Raw genomic sequence first — 18,303 nt, 5'->3', positions numbered from 1 at the left:
GCCTATGCTATCGCCTATGTTTACATAGACGCCGCCTAGGATATCACCTATGTTTACATAGGCGCCACCTATGCTAGCGCCTATGCTTTCCAGTGTCCATGTGCGATTGGTTAGGTGACGCATAGTACTTTGAAAGGCCATAACTTCTTGCTTGGGTGCCGAATTTTAGCAAAATTGGTATCGTTGGAAATCTAACTCGAAGACCTATCATTTGACACATAGTAGGCTCTCTAATTCGACATATACAGAGAGTCATGGTCGATGGAATCTAGCACAAATTACAATGTCCACTAAAACTTAATCGATCAAAACAGTTTCAACTCGTCCTTGAGTTGAAGGACCTCTATGGTCTAAATTCAAGCTTGAATGGATTCACATACTACACAAATAATTAACATTCCATATTGGCATAGGATTTATGTCTTCGGGATTATCAACACATCAGAGTCATGGTTTTTATTCTAGCCCGAAATGAGGAGTGTTACAAAAACATTTCATGTCATGCTTTTCAAGATGTTTTCAAACAATCTACATCATATGAAAAATTAAAACAAATTCATATCAAGAGAGGGATTTCATAATAATTCATGCTCTCAAGTTCACATCTTTTCGAAACGCATGCATATGCATATATAATATATCAAATCACTTCGGGAATAGGCCTAAAGACCAAATCAATATAGTTGAAACATTTAAAACATGATTATATTCGTAATTTCAAAACCCTCAATATTAAATATGAATTTTAAGCCCAAGAGATTTTTAGGATAACCCACGTACCTCTATATGCGAATATGATAGGTGCTTCTTGAAGCCTGCGTTACGGAGATTCCAAATCTTCAATTTGTTTTAAAAACCCATGGTTGAATCTTAAACTACTTGGGTTTTTATTTTGAAACCCTAGAGAGAGTTCTTGAACAATTTTGATGAATGAATGTGTATTTTGGGGTCTTTGGGAACTGAATTTCGTGTTTATGGTTATATAAGGGTGGGAAAAGGACCATTTTGCCCCAAAAACGGAGTGTTTAAGTCACTTGAAACCTTTACATAGGTGACGCCTATGCTATCGCCTATGTTTACATAGGCTCTACCTATGCTATCGCCTATGGTTTCCAGGGGCCATGTGCAATTGGTTAGGCGACGCATACTACTTTGAAAGGCCATAACTTCTTGCTCGGGTGCCGTATTTTAGCAAAATTGGTATCGTTGGAAAGCTAACTCAAAGACCTATCATTTGACACATAGTAAGCTCTGTAATTAGACATATACAGAGAGTTATGGTCGATGAAAGCTGACACAAATTACAACATCTACTAAAACTTAATCGATCGAAATAGTTTCAACTCGTCCTTGAGTTGAAGGACCTCATGATCTAAATTCAAGCTTGAATGGATTCACATACTATGAAAATAATTAACAGGCCATATTGGCATTGGATTTATGTCTTTGGGATTATCAACGCATCAAAATCATGGTCTATATTGTAGCCCAAAATGCGGGGCGTTATCTGGGCGCAGGTGACGTGACTGTATTAAAAAAGGTGCCTTTCTGCTGAACCAATGTATATTTCTGAAAGGACACATTAAAGGCTATAAATACCTGATATATTCCTCAGGTATAGGCATGATTTTTGACAGCAAAAACAGTCTTCGTCTATACAAAAACTCTGTGATAATCATTAAGCTATTGAGTGAGTTTGACGAATCCAACAATTTGAGGTATTGCTATTGTTCAAATTGAAAGCCATTTTATCCTGGGAGGAAGTTTTGATAACCTCGGGTACAGTGAGGGGAATTATTCCTTAAGGACACTCCGTGAAGTCGAGGGACTTGGCTTTACATTTCTATTTCATCTCATTTTTGAAATATAAAATACTTCTTGGATAGATTATTCATAATCTTGTGTTGAAGGTGTTAAGGAACTTCATAAGTGTTAGAGTACGCGTCCTACTAATTGCCTATCTGTGGAACAAGTAAGTAAATGTTGTTTACAGAAGTAAACTCAACACAGTGTTTTTACGTGGAAAACACCTGGCTCAAGAAAGGTGTAAAAAATCATGACCTGTACCTCTACAGAATTTAACCCAACTTTACTAAAATACTTGAGCCTCAGCAATCAAAAAAATTACAAGACTTCTTGTAACCAAGAAATTAAAACTTCTAACTCCTATTACTACAAAAACACTAATCTTCCCAAGATAAGTGTAACCAAGTCTTCGAGTTCCCAAACTTGAAGACAACAACTCCTAACTCAGTTTATAGATTACTGAGACTAGAATCAATGAATCATTACAATACCAGAACCTAACTACTATACAGTTTATGACCTGCTAAGTAAGAGGCTTGGTTCTTCCTCAAGTATGTATGCTGATTGTGGATTGACTTTTTCAGTACGTGCGTCAGTACTGGCTTTGAGTCATGTTTTTTGTATTTAAGCCAACCTGTGATAGAGTGCTGCTGCTCGGTACTCTACTTCAGTGGTTGACAAAGACACTGTTGGTTGTCTTTTGTTACACCAAGAAATTTCTCCTGACCCAAGCATGAAAACATACCCGATAGTTGAGCGTCGAGTATCATGGTTACCTACATAGTCAGCATCACAGTAACCAACTACTGTACAATCTTCACCTCTTTTGTACATAATACCATAGCCTAGCATATTTTTCACATATCTCAGAATTCGGCGAACTACTTCCAAGTGAGGTTTCTTCAGATGTTGCATGTATCAACTCATCATACCAACTGCAAAAGAAATATCTGATCTTGTTAAAGTTAAGTAAATAAGACTTCCAACCAACTGCTGGTACATTGCAGCATCTTCTAAATCTTTCCCTTCATGAGTACATATTTTAGAGTTTGGCTCTATTGGCATCAAGATTGTCTTACACTTAAGCATTCCGAAATTCTTTAGCAAATCTCTGAAATACTTTTGCTGATGGAGAAATATTCCTTCTTGAGAGTAACTGAGCTCTATACCAAGAAAATGCTTGAGCTGTCCAAGTTCTTTCATTTGGAAATAAACTGACAAGTTTTCCTTAGTTTAGAAAATTTCTTCTTCATAATCTCCTGTGATGATTAAAACATCCACATATACTAGTACAGTAGCTTTTTTCTCTTCTTTATCTTTGACGAACAAGCTAGCATCTGCACTAGTCACCAAATACCCACTATCGGTAAGAAATTCAGCAATTTTACCATATCAGGCCCTCGGTGCTTGTTTTAATCCATAAAGTGCCTTCCATAACTTACACACATACTCAGGGTAATCTTGATTTTGAAAGCCAATTTTCTGATCCATGTATATCTTCCGATTCAACTCCCCATGTAAAAATGCATTCTTTACATCCATTTGCCACAAATTCCAATTTTTACAAGTTGTAAGTGCTAATAGGACTCGTACAGTTGTAAACTTTGCAACTGGACTAAAAGTTTCATCATAGTATAGTCTATATTATTGAGAAAATCCACGAGCCACCAAACGAGCCTTATGCCTTTCGATTGACCCATCTGCTCTATGCTTTATATTGAAGACCTACTTGCAAGATATTGGCTTCACATCACTTGGTTTTGGTACAAGCTACCAAGTCTGATTCTATTTTAGTGCTGTCATTTCTTCTTTCATAACTTTACTCCCACTTCTGATCCTGAGATGCTTCTTCAAACGTCTCAGGCTCATTTGCACCTTCTTTCTCCATTAGTGCAGCATTGGCATACTTTGGATTTGGCTTTATGAATCTTGTTAATTTTCTAAGCTGAGTTGGTGTTTCCACTCCACTAGGTTCAGCTTGTTCACATGGTTGTTGATACACACCAGTTTTCCAGGGACATTGGGTTGCACCTTCTTCGATATTGTCTTCATCATCTGCATGTTTTGCTTCTCCTAAACCCAATTGGATTTGAGAAGATTGCACCACATCTTTAAGAACATCTGATTCTGGCAGTACTTCCTTGTCTGATGACCACCATAGAGAAGATTCATCGAACACCACATTTCAGGATGTGTTACACTTTTCGGTTGTCGGGTCACAACATCACCACCCATTTTTTTGACTATCATATCCTACAAAAATACATCTGACAGCCTTCTTGTCCATTTTGCTACGTAAATGATCAGGTACAAATACATAGCAAACACATCCGAAAACTCAAAAATAACTAACTGAAGGTTTCATATTCCATAATTTTTCAAAAGGTGAAATAAAAAATAACCTTTGTTGAGGAAGCCTATTGATCACAAATGCAGCCGTCCTCATTGCTTTTGTCCAAAAATATCCTGGTACGTTCTTCGCGTGAAGCATGCTTCGACAAATTTCTCTCAGGTTCCTGTTCTTCCTTTCTGCTATGTCATTCTATTGTGGAGTGCTAGCACATGTGAACTGATGACATATTCGACTTTCTTAAAGGAAATCAGAGAACTCGTCTGAGGTATACTCTCCCACATTATCACTGCGTAGACAAGAAATTCTTTTGCCAACTTTCGCTTCTGCTACCTTCTTAAATTCTTTAAACTTTGAAAAAAATTTAGATTTTTCTTTCACAAAGTAAATCCACACATACCTTGAGAAGTCATCAATAAAAGTCACCATGTACTTCATCCCATCGATGGAAACTTGTTTCACAGCCCAAACACATCGGAGTGCACCAACTCTAATGGTTCTCTTGCTTGAAAGTGGGATTCTTCAAAAGGCAGCTGATGTGCTTTTCCATACTGGCAGCCTGCACATACTGTGTCTTTTCTCACTTCAAGTTGTGGAAATCCCTTCAACATCAACCTCTTCATCATCACCTCTAATTTGTAATAGCTAATGTGACCCAGTCGTATGTGTCATACGTGTGTTGTTTCATTTCTTTTTGTCTTATCTACATATGCAAATTCTGTAGACATTACATAGACTGATTCCAACCTTTGTCCTTTCATCACCCGTTCTTCTATAATATCCAAGTCCCGATAGAACTTCACATCTTGTGGTCCAAATAGGATAAAATGGCCAAAAGATGTTAACTATGCTATAGAGAGAAGATTTTTCTTCATACTTAGGACATGGTAAACATTTTGGAGTGGTACCTCATTATCACTATATTGAGTAGAAACTACTGTATTACCAATGTGAGCTATCTGTAACTTTAAGTTGTTTGCCATTATGACTACCCTGCTGCCCTTATACTCTAACAGGTATTGCAAATTTTCTTTGTTACCCGTCATATGATTTGAGCATCCCGAGTCAACAATCCAATCCTTCTCGTAATCAATTGTCTTTGTCATTGTAATGAGAGCCAATTCTTCTTTTTCAATAGCAAAGATGCATCTGCATCCCACTCTTCTTCACTATTTGATGTAGCAGTATTGCTCTCAACAATCTTTTTCTTTGACCAGCAATCTTTTGCCACATGACCTCTTTTTCCGCAATTATAACACTTCCTGGAAACTTCTTACCGTCGTCTTAATTCTGTGAAGCTCCTCCTACACAAACCCTCTCTCCACCTTGATAACTTCTTACCATATCATTATTCTTCTTGGATATACCAATGGTATGCTATTTGGAATTCCATCTGCCTCGATTGGCATAGAGTGCCTCTTTTTCCTTCTTCAACGAGACTTCTCCCATTTGCTTAGCTAAGGTTTCTTGACCAGCTAACAAATTTTTGAATTCTACCAGCGACGTTTGAACTTGCCATCCTTGTATGGTAGCAATGAAACTCCTAAATTCTGGCTTTAAGCCATGAATGATGATGCGCTTCATCCTAGTATCACCAATAGGAGCCTCCAGATCCAACTCAGAAATCTCCCGGCATAGAAACTTTACTTTATGAAAGTACAGTGAGATCTTCATGTGGCGTTATGACACTAACAGCAACTCAGACTCTAAGATTTGGAGCTTTGTATCGTTCTTCTTGGAGAAAATCTTGGCGAACGTATCCCAAGCTTCCTGTGGAGTTTTGGCATCACGTATATGCTCTAGTACATCTTCTTCGACTGTGGTCTTCAAGGCAAACATTGCTTTACCCACTTTGATTCTCAACTTCTGTAAGATACCATTCGTGTCTTCAGCCTCTGGAGACATAACCTCGTTTCCATTTACTACTTCCCACAAGTCTTGGCCTTGCAAGTACAACATCATTCATGTAGACCAAGAATTGTAGTTTTGGTTGTTGAGTTTATTGATTCCACCAACTACTTGAAGATCACCCATCCTGGAAGCACCTAGACGAACCTGGCTCTGATACCAGAATATTGAATATTAAACAGAAAAAAACAGCCAGAAAAATTGATAAAAAAAATTGAGAACTCGTTCTTTATTGAAGCAAATAGCCTGTATATACACTTTGATAGATAAGCGGCAATAGGTAGGGTAGGGAGCATACTGTACAACGGTAAATCTCGTCACATAAGATGCAGACATAATACCATTAGAGAACTTCTCTCTAATGGAATTATCACTGTTGACTACATAAATTCAAAGGATAATGTGTCAGATCCATTTACAAAAGGCCTATCTAGAGAAGAAGTGGAAAGGACATCCAAGGGAATGGGTTTAAGGCCTAGGACAAGTCAACATAGTGGTAACTCTACCTAGAAGACTGGAGATCCCAAGAGCTAGGTTCAAAGAGATCAAACAAAGTTGTGTCTGATAGGTTCAACATTGTTAATAGGCCAACCCATTTTCATGATGTAGACAATATGTAGTAAACAAGGATAAGACTTAAGGTGAAAACTCATTTAATGATTATCTAAATTTGGAAGATTTTACCAAATAGTTTAATCTACTAGCTTGACCATTTAGAAATCACCTATGTGAGGGCGAAGTGGAATCCTCTTCAAGGAGAATGTTAGTAAAGGCCTATTCCCTAATAAGCTCTCATGAAACCGGGACGTGTTCATGGCTGAAAAGAACAAAACCGTGAGAACTATAAACAGTAAAAGGCTGATTGTGTGACATGTGTTATCTAGGTGTATATTAAAGCTCGATGGTTCAAAGATATCAAATCTACCGATTGACCGAGTGCATCCGATGCATGTTCACTACGAAAAGTTCAAAGGAAAACCTACTTATCCAGATGCAATAAGTCTTTGCTAAATGATCACATACTTGTTCGTAAATTCTTCAAAAGATAGTCATTCTCCATTCATGGGGGATTTTTGGGTTCAATATGTGTGTGTGAATGGAGAATGGAGGGAAAAATAGTGAAGGGAAATAGAGTAACCAAAATAGAAAGTATACTCTTATATTGGAAGGTTCACTAATTCTCTCACATTAGTGAGAGAAGGAAACTTGTAAGTGTTTATAATGAGGAACACCAACTCCACATGGATAGTGAGGCAAGAACAAGGTGGTCCCTCGCGTCTTCGGCGTCGTCACTCGCTCGACTCGACTCGACTTCGGCTTTGGCTTTGGATTTATCAATCGATAAGATCTATCTTTTTAGACGAATTTTATTTGAAACTTGTTTTACACGTGAAAAATTTAATCCAAAAATCTGATATAATTATTTTTCTCCAAGTACGGGCGTATTTCGGATGCCATGCAAATGCATACGCAACGCATCACGAAGGGATGCGACCCTTCAAGGGAAAAGGCGCACTGTTTTGCGTTGTTGGGTGATCTGCACGCGCAATTCAATGACCTACGGATGCAGGTGCAGCGCAGATGCTCACTGGAATTCGGAGAGTGTCACCTGCGGGCACAGTTCGGGCATAGTTTCAACACAGACTGGGCGCAGGTGACGTGACTGTACTGAAAAAGGTGCCTTTCTGCTGAACCAATGCATACTTTCTGAAAGGACAAATTAAAGTCTATAAATACCTGATATATTTCTCAGGTATAGACATGATTTTTGACAGCAAAAACACTCTTCTTCTACACAAAAACTCTGTGTGATCATTAAGCTATTGAGTGAGTTCGATGAATCCAACAATTTGAGGTACCACTATTGTTTGAATTGAAAGTCATTTTTTATCGTGGGAGGAAGATTCCATAACCTCGGGTACAGTGAGGAGAATTATTCCTTAAGGACACTCCGTGAAGTCGGGGGACTTGGCTTTACATTTCTATTTCATCTCATTTCTGAAATATAACATACTTCTTGGATAGATTATTCATAATCTTGTGTTGAAGGTGTCAAGGAACTTCATAAGTGTTCTTGTCTTAGACTTGAACTTGTATTGAAGTTGTTGTTGCATATATACATATTCTTGTACCCAAAAATATTGAAAATAACACTTAGGTCACAGGTTTGAGCCTCGAGCCATGCAAACTAAGCCTTGTATTGGTATTTAAACAGAGAAGGACAGAGGGGCGGACCCATAATTCTCTGTAATTTTGAAGCTACGGTCGGTTTAAGTGCTGACCCTAGGCGAATTTCTAACAATTTCAATTTTTAGGTGAGATAGATTACACAGTTCAACTTGGTATCAAAACCATACTCGTTCCCACTCTTGATTTAACCAATGTTAGTCCCCCATGCTATATTGTACATGCACCAAATTTCCAATTTTGGACGCGCAATAGGGTATTGAATGGGCCACACTGGTTCGTACAATGGGCAAACTACAGTTTTTATCCAATGTACATTGCTCTTTTATTAGTTGTTGCCGTTTACCCAGAGTTAGCTATGCCTCTTCTTGTTTTTGATGGTTATAGTAATCTCGTAGTATGTAGCTACGTACTTTAAATAAACCTTGGTTTTGATGAAGATGTCTATATCTATGAATTTGCAGCGAAACCACAAAAAATGTGCTGATTACCACTTTATATTTACACCTAAAGCATAGAGAGCATGATAGATATACCTCTAAGTTTCCAGCGTTCAACTCAAGAATTCTACTTTCTGGTCCTGCAGGTTTGTTGCTTTCTCAGTAATCATTTAACTTATTTTGAATTGTTATTAATTATTTCATTTCTCTCACTAGAGTGCTTGGTAGATATTAATCTAAGGGTACTGATTAGTTCTGCTTTTGTTTTCCAGGATCGGAAATATATCAAGAGATGCTGATGAAGGCACTTGCTCGTTATTATGGGGTTAAACTGATTATTTTTGATAGCCAAGCTTATTTGGGTGTAAGATCACATTACTCATTATATTTTTGAAGAACATTGCAAAATTACAACTTATTTTTCCTTTTTTGTTGTTCTTGACCCCTCCTTGAAGTACTACTAGTAGCCCTAGCATTTAAGACGCACTTCTCTATAAGTGGACTTTGGTAGTTATTAAAGGGGCCGGGGAAATTTTCTGCGTCTTTTGAGTTATAAAGGGAAAAGATCTCTAGAGGAGCTATGGACATATTGAGGGATGTAAGGGAAATCTTCTTTTCTTGTTTTTTTAGTGTGTGTATTGGCGGCGGTGGGGGTGGGGATGATGATTTTGCATGTCATCTTATTTCTCAGAGTTGGAGTCTTTTCAACTAAATCGAGAATCATTGGACTATTAAAATATTTCGCATCTGTTTCTGGACTTGGTTATTTCCTTGGTCGTGTACTGTTCTTGCATTTTTATTTATGCGGTCAGACGCAAATCATGGATATATTTCCATATCATTCAGGGGCTATCAGCGAAGGCTGCTGAGCCAATGAAAGAGAGATATAGTGCAGACAAAATCGCAAGCAAATTGAAGCAAATTCTTGGGGACCTACTTGACTTGACCGAAGGCACTGAACCATCATCTAGCCAAACTGCTAATACTAACTCTTTGGATGGGGCATCGAAAAACACCCTCTTTATGGCAGGTATTGTCGGCCTTTTGGTTAGTCCAATTTGAATAATGAGATAAGCATCCAGTACTCCCCCCCCCCCCCGCCCCCCGCCCCCAAACTATGGCCAATTTTGCTACGATGCACTCCAACTTCACACGAGTCCTATTACCCCTAAACTCAATTTAGCATATTTTTTCTCACCTTTTTGTGCTGACGTAACACCTTTATTACATAAAATGGAGCCCACATCAAAGGTGTCACGACAGTTAAAAAGGTTGAAAAGATTATGCTAAAATTTAGTTAGGGGATTCCATGAAGTTGCAGTGTGTCGTAGCAATTTTGGTCATCGTTCAAGGGTACTAGATGTTTTACTCTTTTTGAATATGAAGGAATTACATTTTTTTCCTTCAGCCTTTTCTTTTTACTAATAACTATTGTTGAAAATGTTTAGGTGATAGGGTCAAGTTTGTTGGTTCTACTTCTGATGCACAGCGCTCGACTCCCGTCAGGTAAAATTCTAATTTTCTTAGAAACCCAATACCAACTTTTTTATACTTTTAAATGATCTGTACCTTCTTATATTTGAACAAATTTCTTATGTTATTTTGTGATGGTCTGTTTGTCATCTTCTCCCTTTCAATTTTGTCTTTCCGGTTTCTCATAAATGAAAATAATATTCTTGAGGCATATCTCTTAATGTCATCCATGGAACTGCGTTATCCAAAAAAAAAAAAAAAAAAAAGAATCATTCTTGATACATATACAAGTAACTATATGGTTTAATGATAATTCGAGTAATAAACAGGTATGTGGTCTTATTGAAAATGAGTATATATGTTCATATTATCCCCTTTGGGGTGTGGGAGTTGGGGGGAGACATAAAAGATGGAAAATGAGTACAGAGAAAACTACTAGGTCTGCTAAGAGTCTAAGACATTTGCTCCAATAAACGACGACTTAGCTTGTTTATTCAATTATTTCCAAGAGTAAAATATTTCTCCCTCCGTCTCAATTTATGTGACACTCTTTTCTTTTTAGTTAGCCCAAAAAGAATGACACCTTCTCTACTTAGTCCTCCCTCCGTTTCGATCAGTTTGCCTTAGTTTCTTTTTAGTTTTGTTTCAAAAAGAATTGTGTTTTTCCTAATTTGGCAACTCTTTAATTTAAACATCTCTCATGACGTGTTAAGACCACAAGATTAAAGAGCAATCTAAGCAGATTATACATAATTTAGTTTAAGATTACTTTCTTGGATTCTGTGTTAAGTCAAACTATGAAAAAATAAATTTCTGCATTTTCTAGACAGTGAATTATTCTTCATCTCCAGCACCACATGTTGTTCTGCAGCCTATAACAACCCGAGGCTGTAATTTTTAACCTTCTCCATCTTGTTCCATTGTTCCAGGGGACCAACATTTGGGACTAGAGGGAAGGTGGTATTGACTTTCCATGATAATCCATCAGCAAAGGTTGGCGTAAAATTTGATAGGCCTATCCCTTATGGCATTAACTTAGGTGGACTTTGCGATGGTGATCATGGATACTTCTGCGAAGGTACTTTTTGGAATGCCATGGCCTTAAATTATTGCCTTTCGTTTATTAAGTTAACGACATTCCTAATTGCGCAGTCTTAGTTCACTTTCAATGCTTTTTATCATCTCTTCCTCTCAGTTAGTGAACTGCGGTTAGATGAAGCCACTGACGTGGACGATCTGGAAGAATTACTCACCAATACATTGTTTGAGGTGTGACTTCTTTCAATAAATAGGAATAAGTTCATTTGAAAACTAATAGTGCTATGTGGGATTTCTGTTTTCTTGTAAACTTTACGCTTTACATTTCATTCTACTTTAATTTTTCAGGTTGTTTCCAGTGAAAGCAGAAATTCTCCAGTCATTTTGTTCATAAAACATGTTGCGAAGTCTGTGGCACGAAATTCAGTATCTTATTCAACATTCCAAAGTCGGCTTGAGGAGCTACCTGATAATGTAGTCATTATCGGTTCTCATGCTCATACAAACAAACATAAGAAGGTACTATTTTAGATCATAATGCCCAAGAATAAATGCCGGTGATTATATCTTTCCTGTTATAATGTGTACACAGTTTATTAAGTGGCTTGCTATGGAAATTTCTTATGGATCAAATTTCTTGGCTTTAGTAGTTATTGGTAGCAAAACTTTGTGAGACTGATGCTTGATCGAGAGAAAGAGAGGTGACTTATTACAACAAAAATTTCAAAAGACCATCTTCGAAGCACAAAAGAGACATTAGGCTAGCTATATATATCGATGCATGCATGCACATGCAGCATACACAGACACACACATGCACACACATATATGTATATACATACTACATACTGCGGCGTACACTCACACTCTCAAGAACTACAACAACAATGACATACCCAATGTAGTCCCACAAGTGGAGTATGAGAGGGTAGTATGGACGCAGACCTTACCCATACAAGGTAGAGAGACTGGTACTGATAGATCCTCGGCTCAAGTAAAAGCTTTACAAAGCAATTTGAAAAAATAGATAATGGGAGTGAAGAAGACAACAAAATACTAAAGAAAGAATGACCAGCGTTATTAAAAGCGAGAAGCACAAAAAAACTCTAAGGCTCGTAGGGGGTGCTACAGTCTCACATTAGTTGGGTATTAGAGTGGTGATTTGTTCACGGACTTGGGTAAATACTCCCCTCATGAGCTAATCCTTCGAGTCTAGTTATGCCCAATGCCATATTTTTACACATATGGGTGGGGGAGAGGAAGAGTTATGCCCAATTCCTTGACAAAATAAGGTCTAAACATGATTTTCCATTTTACTCTTTGCAGTCAGAGACTGGAGGATCGCTCTTCACCAATTTGGGCAGCACTTTATTTGATCCCGCCTTCCCGGTATAAGCTCTTCAACTTTTTTAATAATTTTCAATTAGTGCTGAAAATATCTTGTAAATGAGGATGTCGAATTATAAATAACGGGAAAAGAATCCTACTTTACATTTAGGCCTGTGTTCTTTTTCATCTTTTTTTTTTTTTGGTCCTGTTGGGCATGTTGGGGGTATTAATTTTGGAAGCGTGCTATGTCTTTTATATTAATCTAAGGCATTTGGATACGAATTAATACTTTGTTTGTTTGGAAACTAAACTTATTTTTGAAAAACAAACTAAAAGGATTTTCGAAAACCATCAGCATGATCTAGTTTTCTAAATACAGATACTTCTTTGATAAATGTCGCAACAAGTATTCTATAAAACCAAACCACAAAATAATTCTAATTCTAACTAATACCCATTTGCTTATGGCCGTGAATTAGGCCTTTCAGTTCCTTTACTCTTCATTTTAGGCGCTTTTTCCGCTTTTTCAGTGGCTTATAGTTCTGAATTTTGATACGTTCAGGATAGTTTTGGGGAGATGCATGACAAGGGGAAACGGTCTGAAAGGACAAATAAATTTTTGATGAAACTTTTCCCAAATAAAGTGGTTATTCACATGCCACAGGTCTGTTGTTTAAATTCTATAGAATTTTATATGATCTTGTTCTTGCTTTAGCAAATCACTGAGTAGCTTTAAGTATTGCAGGATGAAACACTTTTATTGACTTGGAAACAACAACTGGATCAAGATGTTGATACCCTCAGAATGAAAGAAAATTTTAATAGCTTGCAAAGAGTAACGCTTTCTGACCTTTAAAGTTATGAATGACTAATTTTAATACATTTGTGACTCCCCTCAGAAAGTACTAGAAGTTTCCTTGCTGCTGGTCAGGAAAAACAAACAACTTCAAATGGAGCCTTGACTTCGGAAATATGTTTCCAATGCCAGTTGGAACCCTGTGTAAAAACAATAAGTTGACCTTACTGTAAAGATCGTCTTAATGTAGCCTTTCAATGTTAAGTAATCTTCACTGTCTGTTGTCCCCTGGAACACCTCCAGCTGCTGCAGAAGTGAACTCTGAAACTGAAATTCCACCCTTGTTGACTCAATACATCTGCTATATATTCCTGATTTCCCCATAAATGCTGTCAACGTATTTCCAGCATTCTAAGACTGGGTTACTGCTCTCTGATATTTTCTTTTTTAAAAAAAATTGTGTGAACAAGTTGAATGATTGATTTCTGAATTCAATAGATTAAAAACTTATTTATATATGATTGTCACTCTTATATAGGTTCTGAGTCGGATTGGATTAGAATGCAGTGGACTAGAGACATTGTGCTTCAAAGACCAAAATTTCTCTGTTAAAAGTAAGCTGCTGCTTTCACTGTTTTTCCTTTTTCTTTATATAGTTGTGAGAAGGGGGTTGAGGGATGTGTGGGATACTTTAGATTCTCAGTATAGTTTCGTCACTATGTCTTTTAGATCCTTCAAAATCCCTACCACATCAGTGTCAATCCAACATGATTTGGGTGTGGGTGTAGAATCTATACAGTATTTGGTCGAGCTCTATACAGTATTTGGTCGAGCTAACTTATGTGCTTTGATTATACTAATGGCTAAGAACTATAGGTTGATCGGATATTAAGTGTTATCAAAGAGTTTAAGGATTCTAATTTAATTTAATAACTTATATGAATTGTCGAAAATTTACTTACATACATGTCGCAATATATATTGGTTGTATCTTAATACTCGTACCCATACTCCTATCAGTGTCCTCGCATCCTAAGATTTAGGTGTTGATGAATCTAAATTTTAGATGCATTACATCAATGTAAATACATCCAAGTGTTTTTTGCAAAAAAAGCTGAACTTAATACTGTTTTTGGGTGCTTGAAGGTGCCGAGAAGGTTGTTGGATGGGCGTTGAGCCATCACTTGATGCAGAACGCTCAAGAAGATCTTGACATGGGGCTAGTCTTATCTCCTGTTAGGTAATAAAAATAGCAGCACCTATCCATGATTTTCTTCGACTGTAATAATTGTTGAATTGAACAATTGCGGGAATCTTTTGTGATTTAACAGCATTCAGTATGGGTTAGAACTCTTACAAGCTAAGCAAAATGACACCACTAGCTTGAAGAAAGTTAAGGTGATTATAATATTCCTTATCTGATGGTTCGCGAAGTTTGTATAAGAAGCTCCTTAATTTGATATGGCGAATACTAACTTGTGAACTCATGAACAAATTTGTGTCCAACTCAGGATGTTGAGACAGAAAATGAGTTTGAGAAGGCACTTCTCGCTGATGTTATTGCCCCCAGTGATATTGGGGTGACATTTGATGATGTCGGTGCACTTGAAAATGTGAAGGATACATTAAAAGAGCTGGTCATGCTTCCCTTACAAAGACCTGAACTTTTCTCCAAGAGTCAACTAACCAAGGTTTACATCTGCAATTTATCCATATTTTGCTCGTCTAATTACATTAGTTTGTATAAAAGCTTGGAAGTATTTGACCTTTTTGTTCAAGGATCAATTACTCCAGCTTTGTTTTTATCCATTTGTTTTTCCCACTAAAACAAGACTATTACCTAATAATATTGGTTTAAGTTTGACCACATTACTTCCACAGTTAACTTGAAGATAAAGACAATTACCTATATTTCTTATTACTCTTTGGTTTGCTTCTTGGTTATAATTTTTCTCAACTTCATCTGAGCGATTTGCCTAGAAGTTTGTGCTTGATGAAAAATGTTACTCCAACTGTTGTTTCGCCTTTTGGGACTTGAATTTTCAAGCACTATCTAGATATTTGTAATTATTTAAGAAAATATTTCTCTTCAATTTTGTTCACAGCCCTGCAAAGGAATACTTTTGTTTGGTCCTCCTGGAACTGGGAAAACCATGCTGGCAAAAGCCGTTGCCACTGAAGCGGGAGCAAATTTTATTAATATTTCAATGTCAAGTATCTGTTCAAAGGTTTGTTTGCTTGGAGTTTATTTGTGTTCTATTTAGTATAGGTGATGTTGTTCATAGTAGTTTCTTCACATTAGAACAACCTTAATCTTTTTCTTTTCCAATGCTGCAGTGGTATGGTCAGAGTGAGAAATGCATAAAAGCTGTCTTCTCGCTGGCTAGTAAAATTGCTCCCAGCGTTATTTTTGTAGATGAAGTAAGACGTTAGCATATTTCTTTGATCTTTCCTGCTTTAAAATTCTATACTTTTTCAGATCCCTTTAGTCTCCTGTTTGTTTATGCGGCTTTCTCAAGGTTGATAGTATGCTGGGAAGAAGGGAAAATCCAGAAGAACATCAGGCAATGCGCAGATTGAAAAATGAATTCATGCTGAATTGGGATGGGTTGCGCACAAAGGATACTGAACGAGTTCTGGTACTTGCAGCAACAAACAGGCCATTTGACCTTGATGAAGCTGTTATAAGGCGACTGCCACACAGGTAAAAGAGGAACGACTAATTTGCAGATATTATTGAAGAAATTATTTTTAACACTTGCTTAATGCCGTTTTCATGTCTTTTCTGTACAGGTTGATGGTCAATTTACCAGATGCTCCAAACAGAGCAAAAATTCTAAAAGTGATACTCGCAAAAGAAGACTTGGCTCAGGATGTTGATCTGGAATCAGTTGCAAGTATGACAGATGGATATTCCGGAAGTGACCTTAAGGTGTCTTTGCTATTCATGTTTGCTTGGATAAATGACTAGTCCTTGTTTCATCTTTCTGATGTTTGAATTTGCTGTGTTTTTCTAATTTAACTCCTTTATCATGTAGAATCTGTGTGCAACTGCTGCATATCGACCTATTAGAGATATCCTAGAAAAGGAAAAAAAGGTACTATTTTTCTTTTGTTTGATGTTTGTTCATTGATTGCTTAACTGAGGTAGAAAATAACATGTTGGCTGTTCCGGTGGATTTTTTCGGCAGTTCTGCTATGGATGTCTATTACACTTTCTTTAGATAATTTCTCATGGGCTTTAGAGGATCCCATTGAAGCAACTTAATTCAACCATCACATATCTGATGTGTTTCGGCCAACATGTAAGGTTCTGGGGGTAATGTGGAATTTTTCTTGAAGTTCAATTGTTTGGTACGTATGGTCCTGATTTGGTGAAGAGGAGTTTTCTTCTCAAAATCATGGAGTTAAACTCTTAAAAACTTGGGTTTGAGATAAGAAAAGACTGTCTGGTGCACAAAGTATCCAGGTTCTCGCAAGGTCCAGAGAATGGCCGCACTCCAATGGGGTGTGATGCAAGAAGTCTACCTTCATTCAAGCATTAGCGGCTGATTTCACAGCTCAGAAAAACCATAAGTTTGAGGGGCAACTTACTTGGTGGGCTCCCCTAATGTAATTAAAAATGTCTAAAGAATATCTAACAACCTAGAAGGAAGAAGCAATATAGATTCCTTAATGGTTGAGTTGGCCATTCTGTTCATCTGATTTGAGTTGTACTTGCGAGTATGATGTAGAAAGCAATTTAGGAGGCTCTTATGTGTGTATATATGTGTGTTTACTAAATCAGGTATCTAATGCTTACATTGATTATAGGAACAGGCTGCAGATCGTGCTGATGGTGGACCACCTCCAGCACTAAGCAGCAGTGCAGACTTACGGCCACTAAATATGGACGACTTCAGATATTCTCATCAGCACGTGAGTTGTAAAATTCTGGTGGTATCTTTAAACTTTCTAATTATATAACTGCATAAGCATGCTGACAACTGGATTGTGATTGCCTGTTCTTGTAGGTTTGCGCAAGTGTTTTATCTGAATCTACAAATATGACCGAGCTTCTTCAGTGGAATGATCTGTATGGAGAAGGGGGATCTAGAACGAAGCAATCCTTCAGTTACTTCATGTAAAGGTTGTCTCAATATGTGTGAATTTTTGTCAGTTGTCTGCCCTTTTGGGTTGCTGTGGCCTTGGTCATTTGTACAATGAGTTTTGACATGTTATAGTGGGGGAGTTGGCTCTGAAAAATAGCTACTTCATATGCTTATGTCATAAAATTATATTTTTTTTAAAGGGGAAACAAGGGAGGGTATTATAAGTGGGGAATCGAACCTTCACCAATAAGGTAAAAGGTTCAGAGTATTGCATTAAGCTAAGGGGTCGTTTGAACAATATGATGTAATGTTGAGATTATTTCTCACCCACACCCAACCTCCCAATTTAAGATTGAGCTTTCTTCTTCCTTTGTTGGTTTGCCTTGCAACTTCTTGATTTTTCTTCTCCAACCACAACCTCACCTTCTCATGTAGCTTCTTCATGGCCTCAGCCCATTTGCTTCCATCTAAGCTTGTCACAAGATCACTTGATAAAGGGTTTAAATCCAAAGAGATGAGGGGGTTGGTGCCGTATACACACTCAAAGGTTGTCATCCCCGTGCTTGTGTGTATAACACATTATAAGCAAACTCAATCAACGGTAAGTGCTTATCCCAAGAAGTAATTTTTCCCTTAACCATGGACCATAGCATAGACCCTAAGGTCCTATTTACTACTTTCATTTGGCCATCGATTTGTTGGTGGCATGAGGTCAAAAATAATAACTTAGTACCGAGCCTACCCTATATAGACTTCCAAAAGCCTACCCTGTAACCCTTCCAACTGGGTTACAGGTTGGACCCCAACTTAGCAAGAAGGGGCATGTTGGTTAAATGAATACTTCCCACAGTCTCAGATTCAGAATCACTCTGTAAAGGAACTCAG

General features: G+C 37.4%; 2 protein-coding genes across 2 annotated transcripts; one reads left to right on the top strand and one right to left on the bottom strand.

Moving 5' to 3' along the window:
* Positions 1-2,430: 2,430 nt before the first annotated feature.
* Positions 2,431-3,009, bottom strand: LOC124899618 (uncharacterized mitochondrial protein AtMg00810-like). Its single transcript, XM_047414564.1, has 2 exons — positions 2,739-3,009; positions 2,431-2,651 (listed from the first exon to the last, which is right to left on the bottom strand). The coding sequence occupies exons 1-2, from the start codon at positions 3,007-3,009 to the stop codon at positions 2,431-2,433; spliced, it is 492 nt and encodes a 163-aa protein (XP_047270520.1).
* Positions 3,010-7,515: 4,506 nt separating this feature from the next.
* Positions 7,516-17,549, top strand: LOC107873903 (peroxisome biosynthesis protein PAS1). The gene is made up of 21 exons (XM_047414563.1): positions 7,516-7,718; positions 8,716-8,837; positions 8,964-9,055; positions 9,538-9,721; positions 10,140-10,197; positions 11,094-11,242; positions 11,360-11,433; positions 11,551-11,721; positions 13,094-13,195; positions 13,277-13,366; positions 13,866-13,941; positions 14,474-14,567; positions 14,659-14,725; positions 14,839-15,018; positions 15,433-15,555; positions 15,665-15,748; positions 15,847-16,031; positions 16,121-16,259; positions 16,366-16,425; positions 17,141-17,245; positions 17,341-17,549. Exons 1-21 carry the CDS (start codon positions 7,516-7,518, stop codon positions 17,452-17,454), a joined length of 2,472 nt encoding a protein of 823 aa, XP_047270519.1. The 3' UTR covers positions 17,455-17,549.
* The last annotated feature ends 754 nt before the right edge of the window (positions 17,550-18,303 follow it).

The sequence above is a fragment of the Capsicum annuum genome, chromosome 6 (genome assembly GCF_002878395.1).
Source record: "Capsicum annuum cultivar UCD-10X-F1 chromosome 6, UCD10Xv1.1, whole genome shotgun sequence".
In the NCBI taxonomy this organism is placed as follows: Eukaryota; Viridiplantae; Streptophyta; class Magnoliopsida; order Solanales; family Solanaceae; genus Capsicum; species Capsicum annuum.
This window is presented reverse-complemented; position numbering and strand designations above follow the sequence as displayed.